Source organism: Apteryx mantelli, chromosome 6, assembly GCF_036417845.1.
Source record: "Apteryx mantelli isolate bAptMan1 chromosome 6, bAptMan1.hap1, whole genome shotgun sequence".
NCBI lineage: Eukaryota > Metazoa > Chordata > Aves > Apterygiformes > Apterygidae > Apteryx > Apteryx mantelli.
Window position 1 is genome coordinate 9,814,783 of NC_089983.1, and position 19,459 is coordinate 9,834,241.

The 19,459-nt window shown below is 40.4% G+C and overlaps 1 protein-coding gene across 4 annotated transcripts in view; it reads right to left on the minus strand.

Moving 5' to 3' along the window:
* SPAG16 (sperm associated antigen 16) overlaps window positions 1-19,459 on the minus strand; it is a 423,943-nt gene that overhangs the window by 120,301 nt on the left and 284,183 nt on the right. For all 4 annotated transcript variants that reach the window (XM_067298501.1, XM_067298500.1, XM_067298499.1 and 1 more), the window contains one exon: window positions 4,926-4,991. In XM_067298501.1, coding sequence (XP_067154602.1) covers window positions 4,926-4,991 — 66 coding nt within the window. The remainder of the gene's footprint in view (window positions 1-4,925; window positions 4,992-19,459) is intronic.

Sequence of the window (19,459 nt, forward strand, 5' to 3'; positions counted from 1 at the left end):
TAAACAGACTTCAAGACTAATGGAAAATTAAATTTTCTCAGAAGAAATTAGAGCTGTGAAATTCATACAAAATTAATGCAAGAAGGCAAATCCTTCCTGGACTTCAACAGTGAAGGAATCACATTTTGCCTAATTTAGAAGTGAAGAGGTAGGCTCTAAGGGCAGTTAGTGCGTTACAACACCAACAAATGTTCTCTCCTTCAGCGTCATCTGCTATATTTGAGAGAAAAAGGATTTTTCTCCATCGTTGACTCATCTCAGTATATTACAGTTATTATTAAGTTCATCTTTGCAATCTCTGTCCGATAAAAAAAATATAAATGATGATGGGAAACTCAGTGATAGAAAGGTGTCATATATTTAAAAAAATCAGATTTTTTTCAGTCCCATTCATACTCCTTTACTAAAAGATCATCTCTTCTCTCTGGGAGACGAAAATACGGCACCTTGGAAGATCCACGTTCAGCCAAACCAATGCATCATGAATTTCTTTGGCCTTCTGAACACAGTCAGATAAATGCATATATCCCGGAGCTTCCTCACTGAAAAAGCTGGAGGAAATTTCCACTTTTAGGTTATCCGTTAAAGATATTTTTCCTTGTTCATCCAGCCTTCTACATTAAGACACAAATATCAGACGCAGAGAGCAAGAAGATTTAAATTGACAAAAATAAAGATGGATTCTTGTAGAATTGTTTCCAAACTTCTTTTCTGGTCTACACAAAATGCGTAAAATAGGCAGGTACTTGCCAAGTGGAGGTGTCTGAATAGCAATAGTGTCAGAGGTGAAGAAAAGTGATTAAATAGTACGTCTGGCCAAGAGGTGGAGAGTATTCCAGGAAAAAGTCTTCCAAAACCAGGCAGTAACATGAATGCTTCAAAGCACAGATGTCAAGGTGTATCCTAGCACCATTTTCCAAGAGTTTCACTGTTATCAGAATGAGCTTTTTGAGCTTTTTGTCAACAAATGAAATGAAAGACTGCATACGGGAAAAAACTCTCTTTTGAAGAAGATTTTGTTCTCCACCATGCCATAGAGAGAGAACAGATTTATTTCTTTGCTTCTGACAACATTTGATAGCCTGAAAATGGTTAACTAATGATACTAAAATCTGTATTTAAAATGCAATTCAGTTCTGTAATTATATTTCTTATGCATGGAGACAGAAATAAACCAGAGGAAGAACCTATTAGCCCTTTTGCATGTATAATTGAACACGTTTGATATTACTAGGTAACCTTTGTAAGTAACTGGCTTTGAGTTTATGCAAAGAGGTGAACACTTTGAATACATAAATAACAATAGGAGTAGATACGTTTTTGATTTTGTATTCTGTTCTTTTCTTGTTTGTGTCTGTTAGATGCAGTCAGACATCCCTGGCTTTATTTGGCCATCCGTAGAAACGTCTGAAAGATCTGACTTTTGCATCATTTGGGTGCAGTAATGAATAAGAACTGACATCAAATATCAATATTATTGGCCCAGCTAAATGGTAGCTGACATCAAACTGGACTGCTGAAGAGGTAAACAAAATTGAAATTTTGTTTTTGTGTAAGAACTGTCTGACATTGTTTGTCCTTTGGCAAATCAATGGAAGAATGACCTAACTGCTGTTTGCATTTTGGCTTGGGGAGGTAAAATTGGGCAGTGGTTATCAAGTATATTTTCTATAGTCTTTTAGGTTTTTCTAATATAAACTCTCATTCTAAAAACAGTTTCTGTTTTGGGAAATTTGGTAGTCTCTGTAATGACTTCTTACCCTGCAAATGTCACACAAACATGGTATGGCAGATACAAATAAACACAGGTGAATGATAATCACACCGATTTCAACACAAACACATATATACACGCACATAAGAGAGCAAACTTTGTTCTGCTTTAAATATGCAATGATTTCAGCCAAGCATCTGCATTCTTTGTATATATTCTATAGTCTCCATTAGCATATGGTGGTCTGCCAAGCTGGGAGAATGCTGTGCAAAGATGCGCAATGCTTATTTCAACTAATGCTATTTAGGCCAAACTTAGATTTTATATTACATGACAGAAAAGGTTCGTCAGCATTCAAGAACAGATCGCCATACCCTGCATGAAATATATCGTGTGAAACTGCGTTATTTCCTTCTAGTTGTTGATAAAGAAAATTTACTAATGTAAAAACATTAGTGGTTTGAGTATTCATCTCTGCATGAATTATGCAGGTGCATAATTCTTCTCTTCTGGAGCAGTGAAGATAACAGTGGCCCTTTCAAAGCACCCAGTTTTGTCTGTGTTACAAGTCCCCGAGAGAGGAGGAGAGGCCAAGGCTGACCTCGACATCTTGCCTTGGCCTCTGGAGTCAGCCGGGTTGGGGCTGAGGCTCCTTCCACCACTGTTTGCTCACCATGGGCCTACGTTCATGCCATCACGTGGAATGCAACGATTAAATGGGGTCACCTCAAACCCCTGACATGTTCAAACAGCGGGGAAATTATTTTGCCTCTTGGGTCCAGTCTCACTTGGGTATCCCCAGAATGGGTATCGTGCCATTCCCAGGTGAGGCACATGCACAGAAATATTGAATCTTCAGTTGCAGTCAGCCTGGGGTGACTTTGAGCATCCACTCGGAGCCTTTGAGGAGAATTTGGGCATATGCACAGTAGCCACTAAAGAAACATCCTTACAAACACACATGTACTTTTGTACTCAGTGAAAAGGCTAAGCCCTCTTAAATATTTGTCTTATATTTAATTTTTTTTTTTGTTACTTGTATTACAGGTATGTGGGAGTAAAAGGAACCTTAACATTAACTTCAGGAAGGAAAGATACATTTTTCTACGTTTCTTCAATTCAAAAGCAGCCCTGCAGATTTTGCTCAAACTTTCTGAAACCTTCCACAGGCACAGAACTAACTTAGAAAACTGCAGAAGTTTATATACTGCTGAAAATGGTATCTTTGAACTCCTGATACAACCACAGCTACAGAAGGTATAGTGGGATACCTCTGAGAGCCGTGCAAGTAAAAGCTATATTCTCCAGAGAGCATACGTCCCAGCAAGGCAGCCTCGAATAAATGGCCAGATGTTTCCGGAGCCAAAACTGGCAGTTATGTTCTATGGAAAAATTGCTAATTATCGAGTCTGAACACTATCAAGAATTCTGGCTTTAAATGCTACACACTTAACAAAAGCTATTAACTACAGCTTCAGTAAAATGATACAGTAAATAACTCAAATTTAATCAGTTTCAGAGAGTTTAATGAGAATTTATTCAATCTGCACAAATGCCATGTTCTTTTTTTTTTTTCCTCCCTCATGCAATACTCTTTCCCTAACACAGCCCTTAATTTTTGGACACACTGCTGGCTCTCTGATCTAACCGGAAAATGTGTTGTTTGTTCTTATATTCTTTGTACAGCAGAGCATATTGGGTAACTAGAAATTCATGTACTTTCAAAACTCTTTGGGGCCCCAAAGTATCACAAGCACTGAAGTGACTTAGGAGCCTTAGGGTTCTCCCAGAAATCAGCCTCAACAAGCCATGTGGTTGCTAACACTTGCTGTGTTAGCCAACCAATGCGACAACCTAACTGGTGCATCTCAGGACCAACTACTTAGCTTTTTCAGTAGTTTTCCAGTACCTACACAGTTAATTTACCTAGCAGCAAGTACAGCTTCTGAAATTATATTCCTCACTCAGTTTAATCAATGCTGCGCTGGATGTTTCCATTTTTACTAATTCAATCACTGAGAATGTCAACCAATGATTTTAGTCTGGAGTTTAATGCCAACTATAATATTCTTTATCAAAATAACAAGCTTATCTGAAAGATTATCAGCACACAATCTTTCAGCTTCCTGTTAATCATTATAGGTCACATCAGAGCATGAGGCTCTTTGCAAATACTCAGGTTAAAGTCAATGCTATGCTATTGCGGGCTCCAGCAAAGCCTTCCCTCGCATTTCTTGTTATTGCTAAATATTCTGTTTTTTCTACACCATCACGTTTCGAAATATTGAGAGGCAGGTTGTGCCTCTCAAATATACAAATAGAGGTATGTGGTAGAAAAAGAAATACGCTATCCTGGGAATTCCTGTTCCTCTACTTGAAATAAGCTCATCCCATGCTTCGTGCTAGGTCAACCCCTAGGCTTTGCCCAATGAGCACATAGGGTTGACATAAGCAGATGGTAAAGCAGTCGCTAATATCGAACAAGAGGAGAATATCAGGAGCTCCTCCAGCTAAAAACAGGTACCTCGCTATGCTTGTCATAAAATAGTGGCAGTGAGGGCACAGGGAGCAGGAACCCTACTGAGAAGTTTTTCAGGCAAGATGGAAGAAAGCTAGTTCCTGAGAGAAAGGAGGTCAAGCAGTGACAGAAACTGGCACACACCTCACCACCTTCATACCAGTTTTAAAGAGCAGCATGGACAGCAGAGCTAGAGAAACCATAAATGCTTTGATCATTTCAGAATATTTTGGATCACTTCAAAGAAATGTTTTGGAAAAACTAATTCCCTTCTGAAATTAATGGGCATTTAGATCATGGCCCATCACTAATCCCATCCAAAATGATCCCTTTTAGACAACAATTACAAAATTAACCATCCAGGAAAAAAAAAACTAACAGGACACTTCATTTAAGTCAAGTAACTAAATGATTGTGACAAGGGAGAATGGCTAGACATCTTGCTCTGATCAAAAGAAAAAGGAGCTGGTCAAAAGGAGGAGGCGGCAGCTTTATTATAACAGTCACCAGGACTCTGCTCGGGCCAGCCCGTGTGTGCCACAGTGAGCTGCTCTGAGAGTAACTGCTAATGTTGAATTCAGCTGCAAAGGTATCTCTTTCGCCAAAGTGTACGACAGTATTTACCACAGCAAGGAAGATGGTGATAAAAAAAAAAAAAAAAGAGAGAGAGAGAAATTCGTATGCAGAGCTTACCTTCATGTTGAATGTAGCATGATTACAGGAATGCAGGTGACCATGCAAGGTGTGAGCACAGAGTCCCTAGGAAATTAACCATAAAAAAAAGCAATTAAATGGGTTATAGTGATATAAATTACACTACAGCCTTTTTAAGTACAAAGACCTTGATTTTACGGCTATGTGCAAACCAAGGCACTTTGTGTGCTAAAAATCAACTCCTGGTTGCATGGAAGAGGAACACATTTCTCACAGTTACTAAGGGTATATATTCTTAGTGGGATAGCTAGTAAAAAAGGTGCATTTAAATATCGTGAAGGAAGACATCTCCCTCACAAGAGGGTTGGAATTAGGAGGTGTAATCATCGCTTCCCAAAGCCTGTACGCTTGCTTAGGCCACGGTTCAGCTGCATTTCTTGATATTCAACACACACCACTAAAGTCTTCCTTAAGGAAGCACAAGCATGAAATCAAAATTAATTATCTTTTATCATCTTCCACATTAGGCCATAAGTGACCTACAAAGAGCTGAAACATATGTCAGATGTCATCACTGATATCTGACTTGCTCTCCCCACACAGCAAGCATCCAACCACAAGATCTCCTGCTAAAAAAGAAGTCTAGGGGAGACAGAGGGAGTAAATAGATGCGCTTCTCAATTTTCATAAACATCATTCATTTAACGATTAATGATTAATAATTTGTTTAATAGGAAATGGCAAAAAAAACCCTTTCTTTTAAAAGCAAAACCCAGGTTTGAACAGTGTAATCATATGCTTAAGCACAAGTTTTCCCTTTGAGGAAACATTTTTACTGACATTGGAACCAAGCAGCTGTTTGGTGCATTTTTCTGGAAACAGACAAACAAACAAACAAACCCAAGGTCAGGAACTCCTCTACTCATCCTAGTAGTCCAATCTTTGCACTTATTCCAGCTGGAATTAATTTCTCCGGAGCACGGGTAACATACGTTACTCATACATCAATCACATTTTTCCGTTTATACCATCAGTCTTATTCCACTACTGTTTTCCAGTCCTCAGAAGAATCACTTCTATTCTGATGTAAGATATCTGAATTCTGTTCTTTATTGACATTGTCACTATATTCTTACTGCTTGCAACAAGTCCTTTCGTGAAAGCAGATGAGATTTGTCCACGAATTCTCCTGGGTTACTACTCAATAATAGCCTCTAGTTCATCTTACAGTTCTGATCTGTTTAGAAGAGTTCAGTCCAACACCACAAGGGTTAAAGGGAATTAGATTGCTATACATAAATATATCAGGGCTAAGCAAAGAGGGAAAGAGCTATGGAAGCTGAAGAGCAGTGTTGACACAGGAACATATGGTATTAATTATCGTCAGATAAATATCAGCTGGAAATTAGAAGACAGCTCTAAACCAGTGAGATGTGAAAACATCCCTGCACTCAAAGTAGCGGGGGTAAAAAATTCTCAGTAATTGTAAGCAGCAGCTTGAAGAGTCTGGAAAGGAGTGATTGTTTCTGACTGTGGTCTTCTGCCTGTACTTGGAGACCAAGGAGGCTCCTTCCAGTCTTGTTCATATGGTATTGAAATGCAAATTACTCATAAACCATGGTATCAAATGCCTCACAGCATTTCTTTTATTTAAAAATTGTCACCAAAAAAGGCTGCATGCTACTTCAGCAAGCTCCATTTTGGTAAACCGTTTTGCATGACATCATATTTTTGGTTTAACTTCCTGTCTTGAATTAACTCTTCTTGAAGACCACGTACACTATTGAGATCAAACCAAGGGATCAGTACTATTACCAAGGAAGTCTTGCAAGACAAGTATAAGAATAAGAAAAAAGGCTTTGGACCATTAAAACCATCCACCATCTCTGAAAAGCAAGCACACCAAGCCAACTGCCAAGCTTAAAATATTGCCAGAATACAGTTCCTTAGCACTCCACAGTTTTCAACTGACAGGGGAAAAAATTCCCCTAAAACGAACAAAAAACCCCAAACCATATTTAAATGGTTGATAAATAATCAAATTCAAACCAATAAATCCTGATAAAAAAAGAAAATTTAAGTAATTATTATCCAATTATAAATTCACTGTTGGAATAGAGATGGGATTACACAAAATTCCCAGGGCAGATATTGATAGACAAATTAAATTTGATAAAGATAACAACATAATAGGAGAAAAATAGAACCAAATACATATGAACAGCCTGGCAAGTAAAAATTCCAAGGAAATAAAGTACACCTTGTGATCTAGCAGTGTTATCAATCTGCCCAGTCCATGGTATCAACCCAAATGTCAGTGCATGTTTTGCATGTGAAATATAACCCTTATAAAATAACTGCTGTTGCTCAGCAGGGCATAATATTTACCCTCAGACACTCTCAAATACCAATATATACACAGTAACCTTTCCACAAATACAGGAAAAGCATGCAAACACAAACGAAAAAAAAGAAAAAATAGATGGATGCAGTACCACATAACAACTGCCAACTTTTTGACTTCCGTTCTAGAAGTCAACTCAATATAAACCACATGGAAAGGATAATAATAATAACAACAACAACAACAGCAGCAGCAATAACAATACAGACAAAGGCAATAGTTCTGTGAAGTGTTTCTCAATACTATCCCTGAAAATTAATTTCCAAAGTGCCTCTTTATTCAATGCACAGCTACAGTTTGCTTTACCAGCACCATGAAATCTAAGACTTTTCTTCTCCTTGCACAGATGCCATAAAAACAAAACTGCAGCGCTTTCTACTTCGCTGTAATGTCCCATCAAAATCAAGCAGTAATAAATATTCTCTGGATCAGACCACATGTTAAGAGAGCACTGAGCTTTCAGTGTCAAGAGCTCAGCAGTAAGTTAATGATGCCCCTTTTGCATATGCATTCTGCTTTTCAGTTGTTAATTATAAAATCATCTCCTGTCACAGCACCAGGAGCCCAGCTCGGTTCAGCATGGAGCTGAACCAGGTGCGAAGAGGCTGCTCAAGTCGCAGGCTGCACCTTCCTTGGGGTGAAAGTTTGGAGTGTCTGGATTTCTTTGGGTTCAAGCCTAGTATGGGCAAACTGGGACTTGCACCATGAGGAAAAGAGCAAAGGAAAAAGGAGGAGTTCGTTTTCCCGAACCCCTCTAACGGCAATACTGAGACAATGTTCCTCTGACACTACCGTCAAGGTCTCACTGACCATTACCCCACAAAGATGATGACAAAAGATCAGAGCGGAGCTCCGGAGCCGTGAAAAAGCACATTTTGTCATTTTTGCCACATTTGCCCTATGGGGTCTATTCAGTCTCCTTGAATATGACACCTCAGCAGTCGCAAAGGGCAGTAAATTATGGTGAACCCATTACTCTTGTTAACTGAGTCATCAGTTCCTGATTGAAATATTAATGCAGGAAACAATCCTATTCACTCTCGGAGCTACTGCCCAATTACATTCATAACCACGCATTCTTCCATCGCAGAAAATACACAGATAATACCAACATTCAAAGAAAATAAAATAATAGGAAGTGTTCTGCATTTTTTTTTAAAGATTATTCACACATGCACACGCACATATAATTTTCCATTTTGAAACCCTGAAATTACCATGAGAATCACCAGTTAGAACCACCGTGACATTATACCCTGGAACCTACCAACCCCTGCGCTTCCACTGAGCACAGATATTAATTGCCTGCCTCAGATTAGAGGCATCTGAAAGGCTTCAGACACAGAAAATAGGTCTTTTTTTCAAATGTGCCACAACATAATAGAAAAGCTGCCTGACCTTTGGAACTGTGAATCTGTGAACAATAAACCTGATGCAAAAGTAGCTAAACAGGGAACTTAAATTCAAAAGGGCTTTTGCTTTTACTTTTACAGGATAAAAGCCAGAAATTTCTGAATCAATGGTGAAATTCTGTCCCAAATACTTCCTGCTGCGTATTTATACAAATATCAGGCCAAGACAAGAGACACTTAAGACAGTTTTAAGCTATATTCTACAGCTTCTTTGCATCTGTAGACTTAAGTTCAACCATTAACTATGTAACACCGCAGTTCAAATTTCCTATTATATTTTAATTACTTGTTAAACAAGAAGGAAAAAAAAAAAGCTAACAAGCCATAATTCAAGCACCTCTGGAGAAAAACAAGCAAAACAAGCACCTCCTCCAAAAACCTTATGAGCATGATTTAAAACTACTTGTATTTTTTAAACTCTGCTTTTAATTTTTTTCTGGATTTCAAATACCCTACTATACGTGAAAGTCTCTCACAAGGAAAACGTACTTCGCCAAGCTCGAAAATCAAGAAAACAAGTCCATTAGATCAGGCCGAGTGTTATATACTAGGTGCAAGGTGCAATAGGCAATTTTCTTTATTAGTTTGATACTACATGAGCTTTTAAGATGAGCACATCTGAGCATTTGCTTTATCTAAAGACTGTTCAGAGAAAAGATTTATTTGTAATTTCTTGGTTCATTGAGAAATCAGCGCAAAGAAATATGTTCATTTAGAAGGGTTGAATTAAGAAAAGTGTTCAGACCACGAAGCACTCAACAGTGGGACTGTTTTCTTTAATTTTTTTCTTTTCTTTTTTTAAATAATGGGTTTTGATGAAAGGTTTAATTTTATTTGTGGGGGGAGGGAAGGGGTAAAAATTAACTTTCAACTGTCATTTGTGTGTCTTAGTACACACGAGTCTGCAGGTGTGTAAACCAAAGTCTAAGTACTCCAGCTGTGGGCTGTTTGCTATTCTAATGCTGATATCTCTGTCCCATTAATAACCCTAACAGGGTCTTTTTGTCTACTACATCTTCCTGAAGCAACAAAAGAGAATTTTGGACCTCTTTAAAGTGCATGAATTTAAATAACCACTTCCATTTTGGAAATCACAAAAAATTGAGAAACAGTGTTTCTCCAAAGTAGGCAACATTGCGGGCACTCTGCCTCTCAGCTAGCCCCAACACAGCCATTTCCTCACCCAGCAGCCTTCCTTTCACTTCAGGGTTGCTAACACCCACTACCAAAAACATGGAAAAAGCTAGATTAGCCTTGTTCTGGGATGCTCCCGAATCTTCTCATTTTTCTGCATCTGAATATAGCCCTAATTAATATTGCCTTTTGCAGTGAACATGCATTCACACTCATTTTTCCTAATTGGGAAGAAAAGAGTAGGTTTCCAGGCCAAGACCTCGCACGCCAAGCCAGTTCAAAGCGAACATTGAAGGCTCTCCTACCAAACAGCAGATACAAGAGTTGAGAGCAGAAATGCTGACAGACAATATTTGTGCCAGCATAACCTAACCTGACTCTAAGATAAATGTTTCATGAATTAAGGAAGTTGAAAAAAAGCCTCTCTGTTCAACTTTGTTCTGGAGATGAAAGCAAATTCTCTTTTTGTCTTCTGACACTTGGATTTTCATACTGCTGAAGCCCTTAACCACTGGCAGGAGCTGAACAGACGTGACTAAGTGGGGATCTCTCCTCAACAAACTCCTGTACAAGACAAACTTCTAACTATATAAGGAGGAAAAAAAGAGTTTTACAACAAACCTTTGATACCAAAGATACCCTCCTGTACCTGTTCATGTGCAGAGAGAGAAGAGTCATCTCTGCTTTAGATCACAAACGAGCGCAAGGCCACCGGCAAAGCCAGGACAGACCAGCCAGGGAGGGGGAGAGAGGAATGTCTTTGCTGGACCATCATTCCTTTTAAAGAAAATAAATACAGATAATAATAAAAAAATGCCTCAAAGAGATCAAGATTCTTTACCAAAAGTACACCTGCATTTCATTCCCCTGGCCAATATTGGCAGACAGCTTCTGTGCCAGCAGCTGCTTCATCTTAAGCAGGATCCCCAGGGTAGGACCACCGCCACGCTGTCCTCATGAAGACAGCCAGACCTGGTGACTGCCTTCCTCCTCTCCAAAGCCTTGCCCAGCACCTGAACGTCGCAGCAAGGGCAGCATCAGCAGTGCGAGAGTAGCGACGGGCAGGCAAAGCTCACACGCGGGAGTTCATCAGCCTTCGGAGAGGGAGATGAGGCCTTCCTCCCCCACCAAACGAGGTGGCTCGTTTTTACCGTAACTACAGTTTTTGTTAAATTAACTCTGTGTTGCAACACTTTAGAAAACCTACTGAGCGCTTTCACGAGAGCAATGGTCAAATGACAGAAACATAATAGGACTGTCCAATACCAAATATTACGAGCAGCATTGTTCCAACCTAAAAAAAGGATCAAAAATATCAATTATAAATGAGCTGAAGGTGCTGGGGGAACGTAACTGGCCAAGTGATGAGTGCAGGGAAGGCACAGAAAACAAATACAAAAGAATTTGTCTGGGCTTTGAAAATGAAATGAGGTGGAAGCAGAGCAGCAAGCAAAGCATACATCATTTATGTATAAGGAAAAGTGCAGGGGCTACACGGGTGACTCTTTCCCTTCCCAAATTTAAAGGTAGAGGGTTTGAAATTTAAGTTTCCTTCTCAGAAAAATCTTTACTGCTCCTCTATTCAGAAATGAACACGATTTAGCCTGCCAGAGGACTATAAAAGGCATAGGAAGGTGTTCACTTACACATACTTCAAGATAGCTATATACAGCTTCTACGTGAGAACCTGCCACTCCTATCCACTGACTCACTGGCACTGTTCAAGAATTGTATTTCTACATCTTCTCTTCCTGTTCTGCTCCTTTAAAAAAGGCTTAAGATATCTGCAACTGAGGAATGCAAAATGGTGCAGGATCTTCTGATCTTTCCATTTTATTTGAACATAAAAAGTTCAGTATCACTCTGAGGATTTTTAAAACTGGAACCACAGTTTTGGCCCAAACTACCACTTTATGTGTATTCATACTAGAAAGCTGGTTATTTTTCCTAACAAGATAAAGGAAAAAGTAACTATTTTTAACTGAAAAAGACAGTATGGAAGAAAAAGTAGGTACACACACAATTGTGCTTATTAAAAAAGACAAATGAGGTGGCCGAAAAGCTAAGGAAAAGGCCGAAGTTCTTCATTTTCCAAGAATCAGTATAAATCCAGCAAAAGTTCAAAGCGCAAAGTTACTACTTGTCCAACGGTCATTTGGAGACTGTTTATTTTTATTGGTATAAATGAATCTGCAAGCCCCATGCATTCCCACATGGATTTTGTCCTGGCAGTCAACAGGCATCAAACGTACCTCATCCAAAGTTAAAATGGCAGCTACGTGGCGAAATACACCACAGTGAGAAAAACAAAAAAGGCAAACGCCACGGAACAGCTCGGCAACGCTCTTTTATGAACCTACACCTGCTGAACAGCACTCTCAAAGGCAGGTTTTTGCTTGATTTCTATTTTCTTCATTAAGCAACAGAATGGACTGATTGGTTCCCAAAGTCAGGGTCTTGGCAATGAAATCCAGGTCTGACTGGAAATGAAAAGCACGTTGCTTTCTCGCCATGATCCAGGCCCCAGTTGCTGCCATTTGGGGAATAACAGTATTGCTAACTTGACAGATGGACATCAGGGAAGAGGCCCTAGACTAACTGCTAAGCTAACAACTTTTAAGAAGTTATTAGTTGGAAAAAGAATAGTCACTGAATTAAAAAAAGGACAGTTTCATTTTAAAAAGCTTGGAGAATTCAAAATTTGAAAAAAACAAACAAACCTATTACCAGTTAAAAAGAATAGAATATTAAAATTGGTTTAGAGACACACTGTCTACATATGCTTCTGAATGAACAAGGAAAAAAATTGTAAATGTTTATCAAAATATTCCTAAGCTTCTGCCATTTCAAATTCAGAAATTTTAAGTCTTGAAAATCAAGTTCAATTAATTAAAATATTTCAAAAATGAGATTTTCCAGAGAAAAGAAAACAAAAAGAAAGTCTGAGTAGTAATGATAGTAGCCATATTTTTAATAATTTTGCTGGACTAAGTTTTATTTACCATTTAAAGCATAAATATTTAATTACAGTATCCATATCTCAATAATACAATGATGCTTCCCATTACATTTGGTAACAGTCAGATCTGGATGTATAAACTTTTATGTTTTACACATTACGGGCCTTAAATATTTTGGGCCTTTTGTTTAGCTGAAAACCGGTTGTCATGTGAGGAAGCATTTTGTCATTGTCATACACTATCAGCATGATGTACCAAAAATGAAACAGCTCTGGCTCCCACTAAAACTAATGACAAAATTCTTGCCAGCTTCACTCCAACAACCCCACTTGGTAATTCTGGAAGAAAACTCCCACCGATGTCAGAGGCTGATTGCACATGACCTTACCTAAGTCAATGCCCTTGTGCTTGGGCAGAAAAGCACGTAAATATGTCCTTCTGACCATCATGACATGAATTGTCCCATCGAAAGCACCTCACTGGATCTCGGTCTCAGGATTTCCAAGACTGGGCTTTCACCGGAGCTCTGCTGCCATCAGAAAGTGACATCGAGCCTCAGTGGGAAAGGAAGTAGGCAAAACACTGCTCTGAAAGACCCACCTGCTTTGCAGAGCTCATTAATCGTATCACAGGAAAATAATTTTAGTCAGTATGTTTTGCTATTAAAAATACACTCTATTGGTTTAGTTTTGTTAGGACTATTAATGAAAAAGGAATAAATGCGTTTTTTTTTTTTTTTTTTAATCCAGCAATACAGGAACTGTATTTGGTGACTGGCCTCACAGGAGTATAGAGTATGCTGCTATTATAGTCACCTTCAAAGCAGCATGCACAGGGGGCTGAAACCAGAAAATCTTTACTAGGAACATCCCATGGCAAGGTGAATATCAACATAAGTTTTTCTTGATAAATCCTTCACATATAATGAGATGAGAAAAATAAAAATAAAAAGATGTAAAAAGGAAAAAAAAAAAACAAACCGACGTGAACACTTTCCCCAGAAGCTTTTTGCCTGGTGCTAGCAAGATTATTGGAAAAAACACAATGAAAACCATTTGCATCTCAGAAGCCAGAGGTCTTACCTAGTTTAGTGCAACATCCCCAAGATGCTGGTGTCATGGCATAAAGCCATAGAAACACCAAAGAGAAGCAAAACTCCGGGAAACCTTCTCAGGATTCAACTGAGACAGTACAGCTTGATTACATTACAAATTAAATTAAGAAAAGTTTCTTATAAAGTTCAGACTAACTATTATAGAGTCAGCATTAAATCTGGGAATAGATGTATTATGACTAAGCTCAGCACTGTATACGTACCAGGTCTATTTTTGAACAGGGAAAAAGGAGCTTGATTTTACATTCAGACAAAACTCCCCATGAAATATGTTCGCTCAGACATTTTCCAGTAAGGCTTAGGGCATTAGTCCCTATCTTAGAGAAAGAAAATGTAAACAGCAGGTTTGTATTAAAGGAGTATCTATCACTGATGTAGCCTCAGACAGAAGAATTGCAGCATTCAGTTTTTATGCGTTATTAAAGGCAGCCGGCTCTGTAATTGTCAGTGAAATAATCTCATTGACACGTACAAGTTCGGAAATAGAGGTCTCATTAACAAAGCCTTGAGCCTTTATTAGATCATATAAATAACCCAGAGAGCCTGCAAAAGATCGATTACAGCCTTTAAACGTTTACAGAATCAGTGTTTAATTAAGACCATTTTAATATGCAAATCAAGCCTAATTATCATCATTTGTTAATGTTAGTCTGCCTGGGCGCTAAACAGCTTCAGCTGCAAATAGGGTAACAGCATCATATTTTTGTTGTGTTTTTTTCCTAAGGGGAGCTGCAGAGGAAACAATCCAGTTGTGCTACCAGGATGTACCGAGGCTTTCAAAACGGCATTTCTGTTTACCATTTGGAGATGAAGGTCAAAAAAGTGCTCAGCATAGCATAAAATCTAGCTGAAATGTTATGCATTTCTTCACCCGCTATTTTTTCGAGGGCTTTAATTAATGCTTTTCCTTCAAAGCAAGCCAGCCCTCTGGGAGCTGCTTTTGATGCCAGTCGGCGCCGTGATTGAGCAGATTGGTTTCTACACCAGCACACCGCCACTCAGGTGCCCATACAGGGACTTCTTTTCCCCCTCCCTGCCCCTCAGTGGGAACGGTAGCCCTCCACCGGCGAGGAGCTGGGGCTTTACGGCAAAGCCACGGGAAATTCAGCGCAAAGCAAACGAGAGGAGAACCGAGCCCTCAGCCACGCGATGGGAGCAGCAGCTCCACAGGAACACAAAGCAGCCAGGGGAAAACAAAGCTCTGGAGCTTGGTTCTGTGCAAAGTCAAATTAAAGCCCCCATGAATTTGTTTTGGGGCAGAGAGTGGGGCAGCTGCAAGGCAACCCTGGGAAAAACCATGCCCCTTCCCCACTGCTCTCCCACCTCCACACTGAGCCGCGCCGGCCAGAGTGGAAAGCACCGCTCGCCACAGCGCGGTATTGATTTGCTGTTGAACGCTGGCAGATTAGCAGCGGGGGAAATGCAAAATGTTTCTGTTTGCAACGTTTTGCAATATATTTGAAAGACTCTTTCTTTTTACTTTGCCATTGTGTTTTCTTCCCATGCATCGCCAATGCCTCAGACCCTGTTAGCACTGAGTCCTGGGGATGGCCGGGGGAAAAAAAAAGCCTCCTACTGTTACTTATTCTATGATATATTAGGTTTTTTGGAATAAATGAAAGACTGTCATAGGAAAAAAAAACGCATGCAGCTACAATAGGCAATGAGTCTTTTGAGACCGAACAAAAGTGAAATAATCAGAGCTGGAATAAAATAAAAGAGACAACTTGAAAAGCCCCCAAATCAAATGGGAGCAGAGCGGCTTTCACCCAGAGGCCGGACTGCCCAGGGACCGAGTGGACTTTGTGCAGAAACCTGCCTTTTCTGCGCAGCCACAGCGCCATGGCTGGGCACAGACCTGCCAGGAGACCGCTTCCCACCCCCTTTCTGAAAGGTCTCTGTGGACAGCCTCGGAGAACGGGACATGTTCAATAAAACCCCACGCACGCTAACGCAGACGCAGCAAGTCCATGCAGAAGGTGAAGTTAGGGCTAGGGAAGAAACCTCTCCTAGCCTGCGCCTGCCGCTCGTGAGCCAGCAGCAAACCAAGAGGAACACGAAGCCAGGAAGGAGCCACACAGGCTGGTGAACGCTGGAGCCAGGCTGAGAGCAGGCGCCCGCCGACGGCTGCGCGCAAAGGCACAGCGTTTCTGTACGCCCCAGTCACGTACGGACGGATGCCAGGAGCTGCCACGATTTCGGGGTGAATATCTGACCCCCAGAAAGTCACAAAAATTCGAAATAACCAACTGCGTCAGGGAGCCCCGACAGAGTTCAGTCTTCTAAAGCAAGCTGCTATAACTAAGGAAAAACACTGATGCTTTCTCACTTTTCCTTCATTAGATAAAATAGCCAAGACTTTCATAGACCCTATGGAAGTTTGAATTTCCACGAAACTTTTTATAATGAGTGAAACCCCCTAGACCATGGGAAATGCTGTATCCTAGTACACCCAGTCCAGTTTCCCAATCCACTAGGACACTAATTTTGAGGAAGGTTCAAATTATGGAACAGCTGGTTATGCTCTCTATAAGGATTATTCCATGTTCTCAAGTCTAAACTTCCTATCCATATTAAAATATACTTCATATAGTTTATATTTGACACATTGTATAGTTTTATTATTCACACACAGTCTTTTGTATCCTGCTAAAGTCTTGGCCTCAGTGTCTCAAACTCAGCCTGTAGCTCCTATGATGGAAAGTTAAAAACACTCCCAAACTCCTTTCTCTCTCTTATGTACACTCAGTAAGACGAAAGAGCACCCGAATTGAACGCAAATCTGTTAATATCCAAAATATATAGACATATCTCAGAAAACAGATATTACTGTCAAAAAGCAAAGAATTTTAAAAATTTATTCCCAAGAAAGCGTCTGCATTGGACATGCACATCAGCAATCCTTTTCCATAACAACACCCAAGCATCTCCTGAATGAAATGCTGCTTCTCGTATAGAGATCGTCTGGGTGTTCAATCATTTGAACATCCAAGTTACAAGAACATTATTATGAGAACTGTCGCGAATAACGGATACGACTTATACAGCATTTTACATTTCAGAACAGACTGAGCCTCTGGTGAAGCCTTATTCTCCAATAAGTATTAGTGCCCATTTAACAACGTGCAGAAAAGGAAGGATACCAGTGTGAAAGCTGCAGGAGGAATCCTGACATCATGTTTAAGCAGTGCAGGGCAAAACAAAAACATTTTTAACTCAATTTCTCAGATACCGTGAGCAATCAGCATGGCTCTTAGCCTATGATGTATGTTTTGCTGGTCAACATTTTCAACCGCATGATTTCTATTAATGTATAATGTAATGTAACTGAAAGTTTGTCTTTTCGGAAGACATCATTACTTTTTTTTTTCTTTTTTTTTAATGAGAAATGTCATTTTCATTTATTTTGAAATGATGCTTTCAGTGTGATTTGATTATGAAGCCCCGCTAAATATAAACCTCTCCATTATTTTCTGTTTTGCCCATTCTTCTTTCCTGTCTCCCTCATCATTGGAGGCAGTATAGATATCTATCCTAGATAGGAGAAGTAGAGTTTGTTCACTATTTTTATCCTCTGCAATTTTTCAAAATTGCAAACCTGCCGTTTCCTGATCATTAAAAGGAACAACAATAAGAATGTTTAAAAATACAAATCAGGAAAAAAAAATGTGCGTTTCACAAAAATACGCTCAAAAGACAACTTTAAAATACAAATGACCTAAAAATTGCCTTCCATTTCTGTAACTTCTCAAACGCAAGTTTGCAAAGCTCAGCAACGCACTCTGGCGCTGCTGACAGCCAGCTCCATGGGCTTGGGGGCCTTGGGAAGCCCAGGGCTTGTGACCCCCGCACGGCAGGGCTAGGGCTAGCGCCGGAGCTCCAACCTCAATTCGTGCCCTTGCACGTCCTGGAGCCACACGCAGAGCACCGCCTGTCCCCCAAGATACACGGTCAGGATAGCCTCTCGGGTCTCGTCCCGCTGTGCATCTACCCACTACACAAGACACGATGGCACGAGAAGCGTTGCACTATGAAATATCACATTATGTTCATTTTCCCTTTGGTGAAGTGAACTGCAAATAAATGACTCAGAAACCAGCATGAAACGAGGACATATCACCAACAGGGTTTTATAAACATTATTTGTTAGAAGTAGTAACTCTCTTAACAACGTATGACCCATGACTAATTTCAGGGGGTCAAGATGATCTTTGCCCTCCCTTGTGTAGAGTATTACTCTTCTCTAAAGAAGTTCGGAGGTTAATGAATAAAGTGCCAGCAAAGAAGAAATGAGACTAAGCACGAAAATGCTTGTTCTTGGGCTCTGCTATAAATAATGCTCTCATTAAAATTCTGCCTTGGAAGAAAGGCAAGTCCATTAGTCTAGGAGCTAATTTTTACTGGCTCCTTAGATGTATGCATATTAAAAATTCAGCTTTTATAATTGCCAGCCATCAACCACCTAGTCAGTGCTGTTCTTGGAGTTTTTAATTATTTACTTCATTTGCATAGACACTCCAATTTATGATCAACCATTTAGTTATCAAGGGACAGTTTTAGTAATTCCTCTTTTACCGTTTTATTTATTCCCTTGGTATCCCCAGCGAGAGCTTCCCCGTGCTCCCTCATGGGAGGGTCGGCTCGCTGCCCGGGCTGGGGGAAGAGGCACGCGCTCCCCTGCACCGCAACCTCTTCCTCCTCCTCCGCCGCAGGCCCCTAGCAAGGAGTGAATGCCATGAACACGGCCCATGCACCGCCAGCCCAGTGAGCGGAGAGCAGCACATCTTGGAAAGTCCCCCAATTTTCTGCTCAACCTCAAAAACAAGTAAATTGAGGGGAAGAGCAGCCTTGCCTGTCCTCGGCGCTCAGCAGCGGGCTCCAGCGACAGCGCAGGCAACTGATTCGCAGTCCCCGGGACCATTGTGCTCCTCCCTGGGCACCATCTCCGAAGGCTTTTTGCAGACAGGATCCCAGACAGCAAACTGTGAGTGGAGCAAAGCAGCCCGGCCTGCCAGGGAGGGAATTGATTACCGATGCCACTTTCTGCCAGGCAGGATCTCGTTGCTGCAATTCAGGCTTTTCGGTGGGCTGTCGACAGACAGCCTCCCGATGCCTTTGGGGGAAGCGGGGGCAACGGTACCAGAGATTACAAATCAATCACTATTATAGCGCCTTGCATTAGGTAGAAGATTCGGAGCAGAAAACAGATACCAAAAACATATAATACGTCCCGATTTTTGTTTGCTGTTTTCTTTCATATCCCCTTGTCTGTCGACACCCCTACTTTCTCTTCCTTTAGTGCTTCTGCTTTTGTCTTTCTTGGTACATATTTCTCATTTATACTTGATTTTATCCCTCCGTCACCACCTTCTCTGCTAACCCGCACCATCCCTAGTTACCTGATACTGAAGTAAAACATGATCTTCCTACTGTGCACTCTGTTCTTCTCCTTTCACACTCAGATCTCTCTTCTCAAAAAATTGGACAGCAACACTGACAGAGAATGGAACAAGTTCTGCCTAATTTTTATCAGCCTGAAGCTGTCTCAT